Here is a 21,937-nt window from a genome sequence, read left to right as displayed (position 1 = left end):
TGCATGGCACTGATATAGGAAACATAAAGAAAGAATATCAAAACACGGGCGCTACGCATTCGTGCACAGGAAACATCAGAAAGCAAAGGCAATATATACAGAAGGCATAATCAATTCTTTCTACACACAAGAAAGCGTAAAGCATAAACATTTCATAGCACATGGCAAATCAACTCTTAAACGAACACAAGTTCGAACGAACCAATACCGCATTTTCTCACTCCGACAATTTTTAAAAATATAAAAAAAATCAGCACTCTTCAAGCGTTCCCGGCAATTCATGTGGTCATTTGCATAGGGGTAGAACTGTGGTTGAGCAGGTCCGAGGATTGGATTTCTTCGGACACGCCGAAGACCATAAAAAAATCTTGTGACGACGTAAGGCTTCAGCGTCGGCTTCACACGCTCCAGGGACACGGCGTCGCAGACCATATAGAAATTGTAGACAGTGATGATGTCCGAGGCGTCGAAGTGTTTCCCGCGCGAATGCGTATGTATTCAAAGTTAAAACCACCAATTTCCTGCCACGGTATGGCCCGCTTCCGTTTCTCGCGCTCCTCCTTGTCACTCGGTAAATAAAACAACGACACCTTTTTCGTCGCTGCCTTGTAGACGGAACAGCATTGCAGCACAAAATACCTTTTCGGCATTCTCGTCCCACCATGCAACTTCAGCTAAACAGTCCAGGACGCGAAAAATAGCGCAACACATGCGCAGAACGCCCCTTATCATTCAGCTTGTCTCGCACCGCGCAAGCCTCTCGGTACGTTAACAATGTCCTCTGAGGCACTGCGGCGACGTGTCGCGGCAGCTTTGAGCAGCGTATGAACCTCTCTCATAGCGTGACGGCGGAGTTTCGTGACCAGAAAACACGGAAGGACTCTGGTTGTACGAAGAAAGTCAACCAGTGGGCGCAGAATCTCGAGGCAGTGCGGAATAAAGCAGCATCAGAAATTCACTGGGCCTTGGAACTCATGCAGCCGGCATAGGATATAGTCGGTTTTGGTAAGTATTGCACAGCCTGGATGTGAGAGGGCTGCGGATGAACTCCCAGCGCCGTACTTTGGTGACCCAGGAACTTGAGCTCGAAAAACCCGAAGTCGAATTTCTGGCGGTTAACAATCAGGCGAAACTGTTGAATGGGAGGAAAGAGTTCCCGGAGGTGACGCTCATGATCGTGCGTGGGGGGACTCGCGAAGAGGAAGTCCAGGTAAGTCCGCACCTTTCCATGGAAATTATTTTTTGGAAAGGTTGAAGTGCGCTGCATAGAAGAAACGGCATGCGAATGTACTCAAACAGGCCAAAGCGTGTAGCAAAGGCCGTCGTCGGGATATGCACAGGCTCAAGGAGGACTTGGTGATATGCCTTGACAAGGTGCACTTTGTTAACAATATTACGTCCTTCAAAGTGGCCCGTGAAATCTTGGAATAGCGGAAGAGAATAGCTATAGTGGACCGTGTGGGCATTGAGACCTAGGTAGTCGCCGCATGGACGCCTGTCACCCGGTTGTTCCTGGGCTCTAGGTGGAATTGGGTGGCCCAAGTGGTGGACAAAGGACGAATAAAACACAAATGGAGCATGTTCTCGAATTCTCGTTTAGCAAGCGCTAGACGCTCACGAACAGGCGGCGCGAACTAGCTGCGACAGATGGACAGCGCTTGGCAAGGTGTTAGGTTACATTGTGCTTGGGTGGCTGAATTAAATTGCAGAGCCTCGTGACTTCAGGAAAGTCTTTGAGGATTCTAGTGTATGGGCTTCGTGTACTCGACACATCGAGTATTGTAGTGTATGGCCAATCGCACGTGCTCGCCTGGGTTCTAGAATGTTATAGCACCATTCGTGTCACTAATGCAATCTGATTAGACAAGGGTTCTTTCGCCATAGAATCGGCGATGGCATTCAGGAGTGTTGCAATACAACAAGGTGCGTCTTGCTCCGGGATTTGCATTTCCATTTTCGTTAGCAGGAAAATAGCTGTCATAGAAAATACAAACAATTCACACGTGTCACTTTTAGGGCAGAAACGCTGGATTCAGTGCATTGACTGCGAATCAATACCACCGCAAACAAGTTCAATATATTTTAAAAAATTAATTACTTGCATTTATCTACCATTTATACTATACAGGATGTCCCACGCAACTTGAGCCAAGGCTTTCATGATGAAAGGCGCTTCGGAAGCGAACTGAACCAAACGCAGACTATTTCCAATAGCCTATAGTAACTCAGGCAATTTCTTGTTTTCTATTTAACTCACTGAATAATTGGGTTAATTACCCCCTTTTTAATTACTGGCTAAGGACCACAAATATGATACGCAGATTTGTAGTGGACTCTTTGTTCTCCCACGTAACCTTAACCAATATCTTGAACATGAAAAGGACATCCGAAGCGAACTGAACCAATCGCATACTATTCGAACTGGCCTATAGTAACTGAGGCAGTATTTCCTCTTCTCCGTAACTCACTCATTTATTACGTTTAATTACCCAACTTATTAATTATTGGCTGAGGATTCCCAAGTCTGATACGCAGATTTGTAGAGCACCTTCAGAAATAACCGAGCGAGTTGTTTCCTCTTGGATATGTCTCACGTAGTCCTTTTTCCGGGCTGCAAAGAAAGCCCGCAAAATATGAAAAAAGAACTCAGTGCCGTTTCACTCTGTGAAGAAGAATGACCAGCGAAGCTGTGTATGTGGGCCCCTTAATAGCGAACTGCACTTTCGCCGCGGGTTGGCCCTGCATCGCACTACCTTCGGGATCAGCCCATGTATGGGGAGTGATTAACGCCTGCTTCAGCGCCGCCGCGGGTTGGGCCGGTATTGCACTAGCTTCGGGATCGGCCCACGTATGGGGAGGGCTTAACGCCTGCTTCAGCGCCGCCGCGGGTCGGGCCGGTATTGCATTGCCTTCGAGATCGGCCCACGTCTGGGGAGTGCTTAACGCCTGCTTCAGCGCCGCCGCCAGTCGGGCCGGTATCGCACTATCTTCGCGATCGGCCCACGTATCATCATGAACCTGGTTACGCCCACTGCAGGGCAAAGGCCTCTCCCATACTTCTCCAACAACCCCGGTCATGTACTAATTGTGGCCATGTCGTCCCTGCAAACTTCTTAATCTCATCCGCCCACCTAACTTTCTGCCGCCCCCTGCTACGCTTCCCTTCCCTTGGAATGAGGTCCGTAACCCTTGGTGACCATCGGTTATCTTCCCTCCTCATTACATATCCTGCCCATGCCCATTTCTTTTTCTTGATTTCAACTAAGATGTCATTAACTCGCGTTTGTTCCCTCACCCAATCTGCTCTTTTCTTATCTCTTAGCGTTACACCCATCATTCTTCTTTCCATAACTCGTTGCGTCGTCCTCAATTTCAACAGAACCCTTTTCGTAAGCCTCCAAGTTTCTGCCCCATACGTGAGTACTTGTAACACACAGCTGTTATACACTTTTCTCTTGAGGGATAGTGGCAACCTGCTGTTCATGATCTTAGAATGCCTGCCAAACGCACCCCAGCCCATTCTTATTCTTCTGATTACTTCCGTCTCATGATGCGGATCCGCCGTCACTACCTGCCCTAAGTAGATGCATTCCCTTAGCACTTCCAGTGCATAGCTACCTATTGTAAATTGCTGTTCTTTTCCGCATGTGTTAAACATTACTTTAGTTTTCTGCAGATTAATTTTTAGACCAACCCTTCTGCTTTGCCTCTCCAGGTCAGTGAGCATGCTTTGCAATTGGTCACCTGAGTTACTAAGCAAGGCAATAACATCAGCGAAACGCAAGTTACTAAGGTATTCTCCATTAACTTTTATCCCCAATTCTTCCAAATCCAGGTCTCTGAATACCTCATGTAACCACGCTGTGAATAGCATTGGAGAGATCCTATCTCCCTGTCTGACACCTTTCTTTATTGGGATTTTGTTGCTTTCTTTGTGGGGGACTACGGTGGCTGTGGAGCCGCTGTAGATACCTTTCAGTATTTTTACATACGGCTCGTCTACACCCTGATTTCGTAATGCCTCCATGACTGCTGAGGTTTCGACAAAATCAAACGCTTTCTCGTAATCAATGAAAGCTATATATAAGGGTTGCTTATATTCCGCACATTTCTCTATCACCTGATTCATAGCGTGAATATGGTGTATTGTTGAGTAGCCTTTACGGAATCCTGCCTGGTCCTTTGCTTGACAGTAGTCTAAGGTGTTCCTGATTCTATTTGCGATTACCTTAGTAAATAGTTTGTAGGCAACTGACAGTAAGCTGATTGGTCTATAATTTTTCAACTCTTTGGCGTCCCCTTTCTTATGGATTAGGGTTATGTTAGCGTTCTTCCAAGATTCCGGTACACTCGAGGTCATGAGGCATTGCGTATACAGGGTGGCCAGTTTCTCTAGAACAATCTGCCCACCATCCTTCAACAAATATGCTGTTACCTGATCCTTCCCAGCTGGCTTCCCCCTTTACGTAGCTCCCAAGGCTTTTTTTTTACTTCTTCCGGCGTTACCTGTGGGATTTCGAATTCCTCTAGACTATTTTCTCTTCCATAATCGTCGTGGGTGCCACTGGTACTATATAAATCTCTATAGAACTCCTCAGCCACTTGAACTATCTCATCCATATTAGTAATGATATTGCCGGCTTTGTCTCTTAACGCATACATCTGATTCTTGCAAATTCCTAGTTTCTTCTTCACTGCTTTTAGGCTTATTCCGTTCCTGAGAGCATGTTCAATTTTATCCATATTATACTTCCTGATGTCAGCTGTCTTACGCTTGTTGATTAACTTCGAAAGTTTTGCTAGTTCTATTCTAGCTGTATGGTTAGATGCTTTCATACATTGGCGTTTCTTGATCAGATCTTTCGTCTCCTGCGATAGTTTACTGGTATCCTGCCTAACGGAGTTACCACCGACTTCCATTGCACACTCCTTAATGATGCCCACAAGATTGTTGTTCATTGCTTCAACACTAAGGTCCTCTTCCTGAGTTAAAGCCGAATACCTGTTCTGTAGCTTGATCAGGAATTCTTCTATTTTCCTTCTTACCGCTAACTTCCACGTATGGGGAGCGCTTAATGCCTGCTTCAGCGCCTCCGCGGGTCGGGCCGGTATTGCACAATCTTCTGGATGAGCCCACGTATGGGGAGTGCTTAACGCCTGCTTCACTGCCGCATCGGGTCGGCCCAGCATTGTACTATCTTCGATATCGGCCCACGTATGGGGCTGCCTGCTTGAGCCGCCTGCTTAATGCCTGCTTGAGCGCCGTCACGCGTCGGGCCGGTATTGCACTATCTTCGGGATCGGCCCACGTATCAGGTGCGCTTAACACCTGCTTCCCCTCCGCCGCGGGTCCGCACGGCATTGCACTATATTCGGAAGCGGTCCACGTATGGGGAGTGCTTAACGCCTGCTTCGCCTCCGCCACGGGTCGGCGCGGCATTGCACTTACTTCGGGATCGGCCCACATATGGGTGTGCTTAACGCCTGCTTGACCTCCACCGTGGGTCGGCCCGGCATTGCACTGTCTCTGGGACCGGCCCACGTATAGGAAGTTTTTGAAGCGAATAATTTCACTACGCTAGTCAACAACGCGCTTCGCGCGAGCCGGCGTATGTCTGAATTGGCTCCGTAAGCGTGTTGGGAGTCGGCGCAGGTGGCCACTGCCGCGCGCTATGCGTCATCGTTTGACGTTCGCCGCAAGCGCGTGTTTATCGCGGAGGCCGACTATATAAGCGCTTGCCAGAGAAAAGGCGTGCGCATTCAACATGGAAGGAGAAGAGAGTGATACTACCGATACAGAGAGCTGTGTTTATGGCTGTACAGAAATAGCAAGACAATGTGCCTAACAATGATGAATAAAGAAGTTTAATAATCCTGCATAACTTATGATATATATCATTGATAAGCAATTTGCATAACTACACAAGGCACACGTACAGCATAACCATAAGCTAACCAAAGCATATCCATAAGTGAAACCGTAAGCATAACCATAGGCTAAATCACAAAGCATAACCGTAAGCTAAACGGTAAGCATATCCATAACTTAAACCATAAGCATATCCATAATTTAAACAGCAAGCATATTCATAGGATAAGTCATAAAGCATAACCCTAACCTAAACCGTAAGCATAACCATAGGCTAAATAATAAAGCATAACCATAAGCATCCCCAAACCTTCTCGGTTCGAGATATTGAGGCTTAACCTTAGCTAAGCCCAAGCCAATATTTTTTTGCTTCCGACACGAAAATTTCCTTGGACGATAGAGGTATACAGCTTCGCTGTAAAACGAAATATCAAAGGTAACTGTGGATACATTTAGTGTAGAATATCCAATAGAGACTGCCAATCATTTCAAGAAATATTTTGGAGCGGTTTCTCGGAAAATGACGAATATACGCCTAATTCACGGTCACTTTAGTCGCAAGATGTATCACGTGAGGAGGTGCTAAGAATGTTGCTTAATATTGGCCCTAAGAAATCTTCTTGACCCGATGCGATTCCTAATGGGGTTTTAAGGCGTTACGCTGAACAAGTATACGGCTTCATTACCCGAATATTTCAATTATCCCTTAATGCTAGCGTCGTACTTCTCGACGGCAGTAAGGTAGGCGTTGTTCGGATCTGCAAGAAAGGCGATCGCTTGTAGATAAATGAAATACCATCCTGTTTCGATTACGAGTACTTGCTGCAAATTATTAAAACATATTCTTGCCAAATGCATTTTTAGAGTCTTTCATGTAAGGAAATGTCTTGTCGTCATACCAGTAGGGTTTTAGAAAGAATATGTCTACTATCACACAGCATGCGTGAACTGTTCATGAGTTCTCTCGTATTTTTGACGTGCCAGTCAAATTAATGCATTATTCTTGGCCTTTCGCAAGACATTTGGTAGGGTGTCCCGTAATAGGCTATTGTTTAAGTTAGAGTGTCTAGGACTCCCGTTCAAAAATGTTCATTGAAGTAAACCGTATCTACACAACAGAACCCAGTTTGTTGAGGTACGTCGATGCTTCTACGATGTGTTGCGAATTACATCTGGTGTACCGCAAGGCAGCGTGTTAGGACCACTGTTGTTTTTTAGTTTATGTTATTTATTTCGTTCAATTAATTCCAAATGAAGTGACTATCAGAGTGGTTACGGACGATAGTGTAGATATTTTTAAAGGAATATCGTCTGGAAGCGACCAATTTTTGCTTTAGAAGGCTTTGCAGTCTACAGATAAATGATGCCAGGAGTGGGGCACGCAACTGAACACGTACAAAAATGTAATTTTACGCTTAACAAAAACGAATATACTACTCCTTTCTTATGCGCTCTTCGTAATATTTCAGCTGGGCCAGTTGGTTAGGATTCATTCAAGTCCATGTCTTATGTTGCCCTGCTACGAACCTAACAATGAATTTGCAATAATTCGGTCTGCCGAGTGCCCAAATACAAATATCTGGGTGTGATTCTAACAGATAAAATTACAACGTCTATCATATTTCAACCATTTCTGCATCTGCGCTCATGCAACTTTGGACTCTTAAGAGAAAGCTAAAGAATGCTCCCCTAAATACAAAATTGTTCGCTTCTATTGTTTGCGTTAGGTTCAAGTGTTAGCTTATAATGTTTGCGTTAGGTTCAAGGTCAAGTATGCGGTGGACCTTTGGATTGCAACATTGAAAAAAGTTCAGAGGAAAGTCATAACATTTATTTTTGGAAACTACAAAACGTATGATTCGCCATCTTCACTGACGCAGCAACTTAATGTTTCTACATTGGAGGCCCGTCGAAAGGTTGCTTGCCAGCCTTACTGCACCAAATTATTTGAAGGAAGGTAAATGTTAATTTGCCTCATTGCTTGTATTAAGCCAGCCGCTAGAGCTAAAACTAGGCGATTTCGCCGACACTGCCTAGCTGTTACATTTACACGCACTGAAGGATGTCGGCAAAGATGCTTCCGCAGAACTCTTGCTGATCAGAATTTGTTGCCAACTGAAGTGTTTGATTTACGAAATTTTATCAGAGAAATAGAAACAGTTTTGTTGTAAGTCTTTCCACCGCACAATATTTAGTCACATCTTGGTGTTCTGGGGCCACTGCTTGTAATGATCGACTGGTCCGCTAATGTAGTTTTTTTATTCCAGTCAACATTACTTTCCTTTGATGCTTTGGCGATGCAGACTTAATATGTTTGACTCGTTCGGATGAAGATGCTCTGCTAATCTCTTCTATTGCATGTTGTTATATAAACCTATTCATGTGTTGTAGATACGTAATTGCTGCTGCTTGGGCCAGAGCTTTTGCAAATAAATAAATAGGATATTTGCAATTAAATAAATAAAAATAACTGCTCAAGCAGCGTTTACCACAAGGCATTGTTTCTCATCTGAAAATGTTGCACAACAGATTACCAGACAGCAGAAGTGATGTCATACGGAACACGGCCGTGAACGCAGAGAATACCAAGTAAGATCCTTGTTAGCCTGCTTGGAGGACACTATCCACATTGCGGAGATATCGTAGCGCACCTGGTGAAGCCGCGCTAAACGCCCGAACACCTGCGCTGCACATGCTTCTTTCCATTCTTACACCGTGCAGCAGACGCGCAAGCGCGGGAACACTTTGGATCTCTCCAGCTGCGCCTTTGTGTTCTCTGCGCCATGCCGACTCCCTTCCCTTTCCCCGCTTCGCGCCAGGGTGACGGAATGAAGTCATATACATAAAGGTGCTACAACAAATTGCGGAAGGTAAATTGCCGGTGTTTCGAGTTGCAAAAAAAATGTCCCAAGTCCATAATATGTTTATACAGGGCTCGTTTAATAAATTGATTCAATCTAGTTTATTAACCTTGTATTTAAAAAACGAACCATGTTCATCCAACGCAGTGTTGAAATTTGAATGACGCGAAGCTTGTTTTAGTTAGTGAGCCAGCACCAATAGAGATAGCACACGCGGCCTTGTCGCCTTTAGATATTATCTCTTTCAATTAAGAGAACGAAGGTGATGTGTGATGGATGTCGGTGGAAGAATGCACGGTTTTTCTTGAGGATAAAGAAAATTCACTGACGACTACCATACGACCTAATCCGAAATTTAAACGCAGCTCTATGTGTGTTTACATCTCACGGTATATTTGCTGGCGCAGACAATCTGTCTCGTGCGACGCGTTGCAAATGCAGCGAAGCGCGGCACGACAGCCTCGCTAATCTGGCGATCGCCAGAGCCAGCGCGTGGGTGGCGCGTGGGCGCGACTCACAGCAGCCGCCGCCGACAGACCTCCCAAAGCACGCGTGCTACTCCGGCGCCATCTCGTAGGCACTGTTGCCGCACTGCGCTTTTCTTCTCCCGCTTTTGTCATACCCTCCTCCGCTTTCCGCCTCATGGTGCCGCTGCACCCTCCTCTCCGTTTTCCTCCCCGCGTCTTGAATCCCCTGCTGCGCTTCGCGTTCTCTTTCATCTTTCACTCCGCACGTTCGCTCGGTTACGTCGTCACCGACGCTCGCCGCAGAAACGGGGGCTCTAGAAAATGCACTCATCCATCAGCGTTGTATCGCTAACCTCCAAAAAAGACTTCAGCCGCGGTACGTTGCGAGAGTGAGTACCGCTATTTAAACAGTGACAAAGGGAGTAGCGCCGCCTCCTGGCATAATGACTTTCTCGCACGTTATATACACGCACCCTTCGCAACTCACACGCCAAACTTACGTCCACTCTATCGCCAACGTGTCAAGAATAAGTGAACGCTAGCATACTTGAATCAAAGCGCCGAAGCATGGGTGACGGCTACTACACCGACGACGTACGAATGTTTGAAGTCCAACGTTTCGTGAGAGTACACAGAGTGCCTAACGATTATACGTCTTTACTAAAAGCTATTAGAAAGTAAATAACATATTGTTCTAAACATCGTGCGCCGCAAGAACAAATATACTGTGGTGACCGTACTAAAGAACGTTACTGAGTTCGAAACATGATAAGTAGCTGCTTCAAAGTGTATGCCAATATAGGATACGAAAGAAAGACACACTGATACTGATTTAGTTCACGAGCGGCAATCTTTGACAGCTGGGAGTACATTTCTAGCACCACTATTTGTACAAGCAGGATATGCGCATCTCGCGCAGTTTGGACAAACCCTAATGAGCTCTGAGCGTGCTTGCATGTCTGTGAAGCTGTGGCGAAAGCTTCATGTCGTCCACCCCTGACCGTATGTATTATCCGCCGAAACAGAGGTTTGCTGAACCGCACCGATTGTCAGGCACATTCATTGTAAACACGGTGGCAACCGAGGCAGTTGAGGCAAAGAATGGACGCGTCATCACGTCAGTAAACATGGCGGCAATCACGGTATCACTGTGAGAAATGTCTAAATGAAAACATGAGATATCGTTGACTATCATGTACTATTTCACAAGAGACCTGTATGACCGAAAGTCATGTAAGAGACGACGTTATATGTACAGGTTTTGTGTCGGGATCTATTGTCAGATTAGGAAAGGAATGGAATTGGATTGTTGGGTTTTACGTGCCAAAACCACGATTTGATTAGGAGGTATGCCGTATTGGAGGACTCAGTATTAATTGCGACCATCAGGGGATCTTTAACGTGCCCCCAGTACGTTGGACACGGGTGTTTTTGCATTACTACCCCATCGAAGCGCGGCCGCCCCACCCGGGATTGATCCCGCAACCTCATGCTTAGCGGCGCAACACCATAGCCAACAAGTCACCACGGCAGGTAAATTAGGAAAGAAGGCACGTTCACTGAAACTGCCTCGTCGCTCAAGGTAGTCTGCTATGTACGAGCGTGCCTCATAGTCAAATTGTGGTTCCGACACCTAAAATGCCAGAATTTAATGTTTACTAACAAGGGACATCCGGTGGGAGATTCCAGCTCAATATCAAAGCGGTTGTCCCAATATAGGAAAATCCAAGAAGGTGATGACAATCGCGTGCTTTTTTACTAATAGCTCTGTTTGCTTCATACACATCTACATTATATGCTGGGGTTTTACGCCATTCTACAGCGCTGATTATGGAAAACACCATGTTACGGTCCGCCCGGGTTCTCGAAGAAGGGAGGGCTCTAGGCACCCTCCGTTAGACAGACGTTCCGCAGCATGGTGGTGTCGAAGGATGGCTGACCGCCGAGCAGCTGTGCTCGTCGGCGTTTAGTGGGTGCGGTGGCCAATGTTGCCTACCGAACCTGGCAGGCCACCGAGCCTGGCGGGCCAACGAAGATTATGCCGCCCGAGGGGGCATCACATTTGTTAGACCCCCTTACCCCCAGCTTGTTTGTCGACAGCAAAGAAACGTCCAAGTTCAAAGTACGAGGCATCTGCCTCCATCCTAGCCGGGTCGATGGTGCCTGCTATCCAGACGAGTAAAGGTCCTGCGGCCTCCGCGGTCACGTACTCCGCCTGGGCACCGGTGTTGACGGGCCGGGTGTGGCAACGCCGGGTGCTGCCTGAGACAGCCTCGCTCCATCCGGAGGGTCCGCAGTGGTCGGCCTTGTGAGTGCTGACGCGCTCGACACCGGCTCCACAGACGCCGCACCACTGGCAACGCTTCCCGCCTGCGAGGTGGGCAGTACTTCGCTGGAAGCGACTCGTGTTGCCGCTAGTCCTCCTGCGGGATGGAACTCTGAAGTGCCATTCGAGGGTGCTTGCCAGGTCTCGAGGCGAGGCCTAACAAGGTCGGCTTGTCTGTGCCACGTCGCCCCATCTGGCATGCGGACGAGCGGCGATGAGGCGCTGGCAGGAGATACCACCTGTCCGGCGGACCAGGGTGAGCCAGGACGGAAGTTCCTGGCTAAAACTGGAGCTCCCAACTCCGCCAAAAACCCGGGACGGCACCGTCAGTCAGCAGCCAGCTTCTGCTTTAGTTGCTTCAGGAGCACTGTGGATTGGAGCTGCGGATGCAAGACGCCCAACGGTGTCTTGACCATGCGACCCAGGAGGAGCTCACAGGGGGCACAGCCAGTGACATCGTGGGGCGGGGTCCGGTACTGAAACAGCATCCAGGCAATCTGCTTCCGGAAATCCCCAGTTTGGCTCTTCTTGAGTTTGTCCTTGATAGTATGCCCCACCTGCTCCGAAGCACAGTTTTAAGCAGGGTGGTACGGCGGAACCATCATCCGGTGGATCACGTTCTTCGTGATGCAGGCCAGGTACTCTGTGCTGGCGAAAGCAGGGCCATTGTCGGACACGATGACAAGATGACATCTGGCAACCCCTGGGCGCCGAAAACCTGTCGTAGCGCTGCAATGGTCGCGCCTGCTGAATGAGTGGTGAAAGGTAGAACCTCCACCCACTTTGAAAAGGCATTCACCGCCACCAGGAAGCAATGGCCTTTGAAGGGCCCCCCAATATCCACATGTAAGCGGGACCAGGGTCTCTGTGGAAACTGCGAGGGGGTGATTTCCACATGACGTGAGGCCCGCTGATGCTCCTGGCAAAGTTGCCAGCTGTGCACCCTGCGAGCGATGTCCTGGTCCAGGCCAGGCCACGAAACACGGGATCGGGCCACCATCTTGGTCTTTTCCACGCCAGGATGAGCGATGCGCACCAACTGCAGGACCCTGGACCGAACACTTTGTGGGATCACCACCCTGGAACCCCACAGTAGGCAGCCCCGCTGCAAGCTCAGCTGGGTGGACTTGTGGCTATAGGCCTGCTAAAGCAGTTGCTCCCCGCCGGACACCACCTTGACCACCTGAGACGGAACTGTGTGCCGGCTGGTCGCATGCTCCTGCATGAACACTTCAGCAGATTCTGGAACAGCATCAGGTACCTCTGGCAGGGGCAGGTGGTTCAGGGCATCAGCAGGTCCTAGGTCCTTTCCCCGACAGTAAACCAGCTGGTAACTGTAAACTGTCAGCCTGAAGGCCCAGCGAACCACTCAAGGTGATGCCTACACAGTAACTTCCTTGTCAGGCCCCAGCCACACCAACAGCGGCTTGTGGTCCGTGACTGCCTCGAACTTCCGGCCCTACAGATACTGGTGCAAGCGTTCGACACCGAACATGAAGGCCAGGCCTTCCTTGTCGAGCTGCCTGTAGCGTTGCTCTGCAGCGTGACGCTGACAAGAAGCAAACGACACAGGGCGTTCCTTGCCATCCTTGTCCTGGTGCGCCACGACGGCTCCCACACCGTACGGTGACGCATGTGCGGTCCGGCCGACAGGCTTGGCAGGATCGAAGTGTACTAGCACTGGAGCCTTGGTGATTAGGTCCTTGCTATGCTGGAAAACCCGGTCCCGCTCCTTCTTCCAGACCCATTGCTGACCATAGCGAAGCAGAAGATGGGGAGGCTGTAGATGTTTCGACAGGTTTGGCAGAAAACTCCTGTAGAAGTTGATGAGGCCGAGGCAGCTCTGAAGCTCCTTCTTGTTCTGGGGCTTACGCACATTGAGAACAGCAATAATTTTGCGGGGAGCCGGGGCTCGGCCACCCTGAAAAATGACTTGTCCTAAGTACTCAACACTGGGGGCCCGAAAATGCACTTTTCCAGCTTGAGCTTGAGGTGGGCATGCTGCAGTCATGCCAGGATGTTGTGCAGGTTCTGCATGTGGTCCCCGTTGTCGCTGCCAGAAACCAGGATGTCGTCCAAGTACACTGCCACATGCCTCATGCCTCTGAAGCTGTTATCCATCTCCTTATGAAATATGGCTAGGGCTGAGGCCACTCCAAAGGGTAAGCACGTGTACTAGAAGAACCCCAAAGTTGTAGATATTCTGACATACTTCCGGGAGGTATCCTGGAGCACCAGTTGCTGGTAAGCATCTCTGAGGTCGAGTTAGGTGAGCTTCTGTCCACTGGACAATGCTTACCAGAGATCTTCAATTCGGGGCAGCGGGTACCTCTCGACGGTAGCGACGGGGTTGATGGAAACTTTGAAATCTCCGCAGATCCTGACAGTGCCATCTCGCTTGAGGACTGGTACGATGGGAACGGCCCATTCAGACGTTTTGACGCGCACCAGGATGCCCTCTTGCTGTAACCCTTGCAGCTCCTGGGTGACCCCTTCCTACAGGGCGAACGGCAGTGGGCGAGGCTTGAAAAAACGTGGCCGGGCTCCCCCGGGTACATAGATGCCAGCCGTCGTGCCAGCAAAATTGCCCCCCCCTGGCTGAAACAGGGACTTGAACTCGGTCAGGAGGCTGAGGACGTCTCTCACCGCATGCAGGCTGGCTTCCTGGTACTCTGGCAGACGAATGCCCAGTGCATGAATCCAGTTTCGGCCCAGCAGCGTCGGCAAAGAGCCCTTGGTTAAGCAAAGGGGAAGGGTTGCCTCCCTGTCGCCAAAGCCAACGCTGACCTGTGCCTGACCCTGGACCTGGGAGAGATACCGGGAGTAGCTGCGCAACATCACGCCCGAAGCCTCGACGGACACGCCGGGGAAAGTACACTTGAAGAGTTTCCCGGCCATTACTGGCACGCTGGCCCCTGTGTCCAGCTCCATGGAAATGCGGTGCCCGCAAATTTTGACGGTCAGCATGTGTGGCGGCACAGACGACGGTACGAGGCCTGTGTGCCGCCTGTCGAAAATCGGCGTGTCCTCGGCCACGACGTGGAGCCTGGCCGCGGAAGAATTCGAGTCTGCTGCCGCACGCCCCCGCCGCATACTTTTGTGATGGCTACCCTGGCCGCGGGCTTGTGTGGTACCTGGGCTTGAACCAGGCTGCCGCTGCTGTCCGCTGTACGTCCTGCCCCTTCGGCATACCCTTGCCAGGTGCCCAGTTTTAGCGCAAGTGAAGCATTGCGCTTGAGAGAACTGGCACTGCGAGGGGGAATTGGCACCGCCACAGCGACCGCAGGCACCGCCCTTTGCCTCACCGGCGACATTGGCGGTAGCTTCAATTGCCAGCGCTGCCTTCAAGGCGTCGTCCAGCGAGATGTCGGGAAGCTCCAGGAGTCGCGTCTGCATGGCGGGGTTGTTGATGCCACAGACGAAAAGGTTCTTGAGAAGCGAGTCCAGCTGATGCCCGAAAACGCACGCACTCTTTAACCCTCGTAGCGGAGTAACATGTCTAACATGCCTAGTAACTGCCTGAAGGTCTCTCCTTCCTGGCGGCTCCGGTTGTTGAAGCGGAAACGCTTCGTTAGTGTGGACGGTGCTGGGTTGACATGCGAGTGCTGTATGACGAGCAGCTCCCCCAGCGTCTTAACATGCGGCTTGGCTGGCTTGAAAAGGTCGAGCAGGGGACTGAAGACGCGGGTCCCACAGCTGGCCACGAAAATGCCCCGGTGTTTGGCGCCAGGAAATGCCCCGGTGTTTGGTGTGTCGTTTGCCCGGGAGAACACGTGGACTTGTTCCTCGTAAATAGGCCAGGCGGGCCCATCTCCCTAGAACGGCTCAAGCCTTCCGTACAGCAGCATGGCGGCAGCAACGGGGGGGGGAGGGGGGGCGGCGTTTCGCCGCTCACGCCGGCGTGGGACGATCCATGGGTACTCGTCGCCAGTGTCACAATCCGCCCGGGTTCGTGAACAAGGGCGGGCTCGAGGCACCCTCCGTTAGACAGACGCTCCGCAGCATGGTGGTGACGAACGATGACTGACCACCGAGCAGGTGTGCTCGTCTGCGTTTATTGGGTGTGGTGACCAATGTTGTCTCGGAAAGTTGGCTGCACGTTTGCTTTCATGGGTTCATCTTTTCGGTGACTTATTTCATGCTCCAAATACGTTACAAAGGCTTGGCCCAATTGACACATCTTGATAGTCATGCCCGTTCCTCTGATTCAAGTACTGTTCGGGTATGTTGCAAATGAGACTCCAAATCATTATAGAATATGATCACATCATTCAGATAGGGCAGAGTAAATTATTTTAGTCCTTCAAGCACATCATCCATCGGCCTTGAGAAATAGAACAGCGCATTCACCAAGTTAAACCTCATGGTAACTGCTGGTAAACACGAAAAGGTGTCACAAAGGCCGCGTAGCGGATGAGTCGTTCTGTTAATGGCATCTGCCAATATCGCCTCACTAAGTCTAGGGCTGAAATGAATGCAGCCTCTCTTACGTATTGTACACTCTCCTCTATATTCGGAGAGCGGTAGATTGGTCTTTTGTGATGACATTTAATTTTGCACAATCTACGCATGGGCGGGAATTTTTCTCGGGCACATCAAATAGCATTCAAGGTAAGCAAAATTCACTATGTGCTTCCTTGATTTCAGCCCTGCCTGCCAGAACGACCACCACAGGCGTCATTGACCATCGTGGTCAGCATCCATTGTGCCTTCCTACCATCGGGCTTCACCCCTTCAGGACGTTGAACATCAGCACTGTGGCGTATGAAACAACCTCCAGTGCGTCTTATGGTTCCATGGATAAGAAAGAAGACTGACCTGCCTACCTTGGTCTTGAAGGAAGCAGCTCTGGATTGTTTGCACCCTTTATACTTTGACTGAGTCCACATATATACAAATGGCTCTTCCACTCTGACCAGCTCAACCAGCACAGTCGTTATACTATTACGATCAATAAGCATCCGATACAAGATTGCTCACGTGTCAACATCGACCGGTTTGGAGCTTGTTGCCCTTCGAGGTGCCGTTGATTATATTAACAACCAATCGGCTAATCGGTAGGCAATATTCTGCGACTCGAAGGCGGCCTTACAGTGTCGTCTGTCAGCTCTTTGTCGCGGGTCCTGCGAACAACTCGTGTCGGACATACGAGAAATCCACCATCGTATGCTCGCGAAAGGACACGACGTCGTGTTTCAGTGGCTGCCGGGCCATTGCGGTACCTCCAGGAACGACCGCGTTGACGAAGGCACTAGGAAAGCACACGAAGGAGCAACCCTTGTTTCTGTACGTTTATCGCGGTCTGACGCAGCCCGACACTTACGGAAGCGAGCACACGGTATGACATTGGAGAAATGGCACACACCTGAATTCATCCAACTGCTGTTGCATTCGCTCGACCCGTCTATGCAGCTGCGGTTGTTACCTGGGCTTCCGCGAGAGGAGGAAACAATGCTGTGCCACTTACGCTTGGGCATCGCATTCGCCAATGCATATACGTGTTTGATCGGAATGGCTGATCGCGCCGACTGCAATGCCTCTGGTGTCGACGAGACTATAGAACATATACTGTGCTACTGACCATCATTTGAATATCAAAGACATGACCTCTGCACAGCTCTAAATCAGTTAGATAGAAAACCGTTCACATTGAACAGGATCCTGGAACCACGGCATCGCATATCGCAGCTTCATAAGGCCACAAAAGCGCGGCTGCGAGATTAGAAAGCTACCGGATTTAGTCACCGTCTGTGATCCAGACTGACTGAGAGACCGGTCGATATCCCCAGTGGACTTTCTCTTCTTTTAATCTTTCCCTACCTTTTTCTGTTTCCCCAGTGCAGGGTAGTAAACCGGGCTCAGCCCGGCTTAACCTTCCTGCCTTTCACTTATCATTTCCTTTCTCCCGGTCTTGATTCCACTAAGGATGCTTCATGATCCTTTTTACTTCTGCATCCATTATGTCTAACTTCCGTGGTGATAGGCTGTACGCTTTCGACTTAAAAGGAACCTTCGTTGTTAACTCGGTTTCGTGCTGTATCAAATGAGTCCTTCCCTGCTTCTTCCCAAAGCGATCCATATATTACTGAATAAGGCTCCCCAAATCATCCACTTTGTCAGTAACCAGCTCCTCCTGGTTAACAGCACGCGTTATTACCTCTTCCACGTTAGGGCCCGCTTTCTCAAGAAAACCAGGTTACTCTAAATGAAGGTCCTCTCATGACACACTTATAGCCATGCTGATAATGGCTGTTCGCTCAAAGAATGGTTTCATGAAGTTTACATGATTAACTAGTTCTTGACGTCTATGTCCCGGTAACCTCCCGATGTAGTTCACCTCCGAAAGGCGATGAATAACCTGGGTGGGTCCGTCCTACTGGACGTCCAGTTTATTTTGGCGATCTGCTGCAAGATCATCACTTTGTCGCCAGTGTACAATGATGCCTTCCTCCAATTTCTCTATAATAGCTCTTTCAAACGTCTTGTGCTGCCTTCAGGTTACACTTCACGGTCTCACGAGACTCGTGTAACATTTGCATTAGGTCCAACAAATACTCGAGCACACTTTCGGGCACCCGGTCGTCTTCCTATAGCTCGCGAACTAGCTTCAGGGGACCTCAAGGATTTCGGCCGTATTGCATCGTGTCGCACCATGCGCAACGTAAAGAGTGTGCGTGGTAGGGGACAGTCTCATTCACACTTCCTTTCATGGCAGACAGCTCTCAAAAATTTCTTGAGGACGGCATGCAGCCACTCTACGCTGTTGCTCTGAGGATGATACACCGCGCTATGCAAAATTCTAATGCCACACTTTTCGAGCGACTCGGAGCGGTTCGCGAAACGATAAAGGTGCTTTTCGGTAGCCTATTGGACACTGTAGCCTGTGTCTCGATATCTCCGAAAGGTTCCTCAATCTGGAGTCCATATCAACAATACTTAATTAAATGAAAAGGAGCAGAGCTTAGCAACGAAATTTATCTATTCTACCTATTCGCGTTTCTCGAGCGTATCTGTCGTTCGTGATAAGGGAAAGATGAAAAAAGTCGATCATCGTAGAATGGTGTCTGTCACCATTCTACTTGAAGATAGGCCGTGCTCATCTAAAAATACCACATGAACGTCAGATAATTGAGCTCTCCATGCACTTTGACCGTAAACAACATAAGAAAACAGTTACGCAACCAATTAGTTACATTAACATGCATGAATATTTCCGGTTTCATCATGGTATGTTGTTATGGAATAAGTTACGACAAGAAGTAGAGTAGTTAACGCTAATACGACACAATCGTTCGCTCACCTTGTGAATAATTTTTCTTTTGATGAATAGCGTCCTGCACACAAGGACAGAAATTCATCAGTTCTCGTGTTTTTATGTTGTATTCAAACGAGGTAAAATGCTGAATGCAGTGAACTGTTGTGTGTGCATGTCATATCACTGGTTTGTTCTCGAGTTGCGAGCAACTAATTCTCGTACTTCATATTTATTCTTCATAATTCTAAGTTGCAGAGGCTGATATCCTTGTATTTATTTTTCTTTTTTTATTGTTTTGTACTTCTCTATTTTTCGATTTCTAGTCTCGTTTATTAACATTGCTGTAACCACTCCTGCTTGGGTCCGAATAGGGCCTGCAGTATTTGTGAATAAATAAATAAATACATACATAAATACATAAATAAATAATCAGCACCTTTACCATAGCTAGGCACACTGAATCTTCGCTTCCGGCCTGCCTTATCCACGCGCATCCGGAAACGTAGTCATCACTTTTCACATACTTTTCACAAAGCACGTACGACAAATGAATTGCCCGCTGCGAAAGAACTTCCTGTCGGCCAAAAACGTAACCACATGAATGAAATTGCCATATTGCAATATTGCCATTTGGCACAAAAAATTTAAGAATAACTTTTTTTTATTTGAAAAAGCTTTCTTTTATTATATATAACCATAGCCCTCGTGGGACGCGACACGATCTCGTGACCTAACGATGAATATCACGCAGCTTTGGAAATGAAGTACGATTACAGTGTTCTTTAGCAAAATTTCGCGTCGATTAAACGGTATTGTAGTTGATTACTAATTTTAGATATTCATCTTAATTCTAGTCACTTCGTGTTGAATGAGGAAATATTTTTCAGAACCAGATAGTGATTATTTCACTGAGAAGGTTTATCTCGAACATTAATTGCTCCACGTCAAGCATGCTTTACCTTACACTATTCAAAACAAATCTAATCTTTTACTAGTGGAAAATTTTGTTTTTTTACGTTTGCACCCAACTACTTCTTTTCAATGCACTTTCAGACTGCCGGAGACCATTCAGAAAGCGTCACTTTATCAGCGTAAGAATGAAAATGCTATGTTATCAAAAAAAATCAAAGCACAGGAAAGCTCGTGAACACTTCATTGCGATTTATATGTTTCCTTTTTTTCTTGTGTGTTTAGCGCGACAGCTATTTATTCAGTCAAGTACCAGCACGCCAACACTCCTGAAATTTCTTCTTCTCTCGTTTAATATGTATGACGAGCTTACAGGAAGAATATACTGAAAATGGTGAGAAATGCTAATGTTGTCGTCTGTTTTCGTTATGCGATATCACTATTTCTTACGACTGGACGAGGCTCGTCCGCGAAGTGTGCCCGCTAACCACGGTAGGCGCCAAGAATGAAAGGATTACGTTGAGACAGCTAACATGTAGGAGCGAGCTGTGTCACGGTGGAAGTAATGAAGTTTAAATAATAAGTTACAGAGGCCTTAAGTCTCCTTACGCGCACTGAAGGCGACAACGCTGTGAGTCTTACGAGCGATAATGCTCATTTGGGCATGTGCCCGAATCGGGCAATGTCGCGGTTGAGGGTTTGCCACCAAATTTTAGGGGTGGGCCAAGTCAATTTTGGGGGTGGGCCTGGTCGGTTTTAAACGGGGGTCAACTAAATTTTCAAATTGGGTGAAGTCTTATTTTGGGTGTGGGCCACGACGACCGTCCGACGGCATAGCTGTCTAACGTGGGATTTCGCAGTTCGAGCCACAGCAGGTCCAGCGCCGGGAGCGTGACGCCATCGCTTGATCACGTGGGTTTTTGTAGCATCGGATGTTAACGCCGGTCGCCGGATTTTCCGCTTGATAGGGCACATAATGTTTTTGCCTTAATATCTTGGGAAGGTCAGCGCTGCAGCATAACACCACCTGATTTCGGCCTGCCCAGTAGTTTTGTGCGCCATTTTATCAGAAGTTCCCGACGGCATTTTGCTGCAATGCCGCTAAAGCAGTGCATACATTACCGCACCGCAGCAACCAACTAGTTTTCTGCTAATGACATCAAATCTGTTTCGTGATATGCCTAACGCGCTGGGCAGCAACAAAATTGGAAGTTTGTGGCCAACAGAGCGAGTTACCGAGCGCTCAGCGCGCGTTGGGCAGAGAAACACGCTATTGCAGCAAAGACAGAGTAGCTGCAGTTCACTGCCAAAAATTGAGCCGACCAGTCTTTACGAGTGCGCAATGACGACGGAACGACGGTGGTGCGAAGCTAATGCCGTATGCGGATTTGTACATACTGATACCAGCAGACGACGCCAGGGGCAATCCACACCTAGCGGGGCGGTGACGCCGACTGAGCTCGCTTTCACAAGGGAAAGTGTTCCTCGGCATTCCCTACGTAAAGCACTTCTTATAATGAAACGCTCTTTTATGCATTGAAACACAGGAGTAACTGGAAGACCAGTGCATTTTGTCGGGAACTTTGTAAATTTATGTCTCGAAACCCTTGCAGTCCTGAGAACTCATTCCAAGTGTACACGCCTTGCGAACTCACCGGCAATAATTAATCGATATATGTACTATAGAGCAAATAATCAAAAAGTTAATTAGCGTATCTATGCTAATTATTTATTGAAGCCTTCTGATTTCTCGTAGAAATAATGGCCGCTCCATCGAGTAATTTAGATCAAGGGTTAGAATTGTACTATCTGCCACGGGAAACTTTAAAAAATTCTGGACCCGCTAAAAGTGCCCGGTATATACAGGGTGCTTCAGCAAACTAGAATTCTGCTATCAGTCACAGGCAACCTTTACAAATTCTTGAAAGTGTTCGGTGAATCACCCGGTAAACATAATGTATTCACGTTTTCCACTTACACTTAGGTTCACGTATCGGTGTTCCCCGAAAGTTCTGCTGCCAAACTCAGGTGGCTGAGTTCGGTGCTTGGGCTTCATTATATCTTCACCGTTCAGATATATTTGGAGCTTGACATAAGCCAACATTGTAAGTGTCATTATGGTTGAAATCACGAGGAATGCTATCCTTGCATCAGTCGGCAGATATCGCATGTCGACGGCAAGTTGAGTCGCAGTGTCCGGTCTGGAAAAGGAGAAAAAGAAAGAAAGCACTCCTTGTGTTAGCAATGAAT

The 21,937-nt window shown here is 48.3% G+C and overlaps 1 protein-coding gene across 1 annotated transcript in view; it reads right to left on the bottom strand.

Moving 5' to 3' along the window:
• The window catches only part of LOC142587376 (epoxide hydrolase 4-like), a 200,615-nt gene that overhangs the window by 148,201 nt on the left and 30,477 nt on the right, over window positions 1-21,937 (bottom strand). The window contains exon 2 of the mRNA XM_075698331.1: window positions 21,666-21,888. Coding sequence (XP_075554446.1) covers window positions 21,666-21,857 — 192 coding nt within the window. The 5' untranslated portion in view covers window positions 21,858-21,888. The remainder of the gene's footprint in view (window positions 1-21,665; window positions 21,889-21,937) is intronic.

This window comes from Dermacentor variabilis, chromosome 7 (genome assembly GCF_050947875.1).
Source record: "Dermacentor variabilis isolate Ectoservices chromosome 7, ASM5094787v1, whole genome shotgun sequence".
NCBI classification, from domain to species: Eukaryota; Metazoa; Arthropoda; class Arachnida; order Ixodida; family Ixodidae; genus Dermacentor; species Dermacentor variabilis.
The sequence above is the reverse complement of the archived record's forward strand: the minus strand, read 5'-3'. Positions and strand labels throughout refer to the sequence as shown.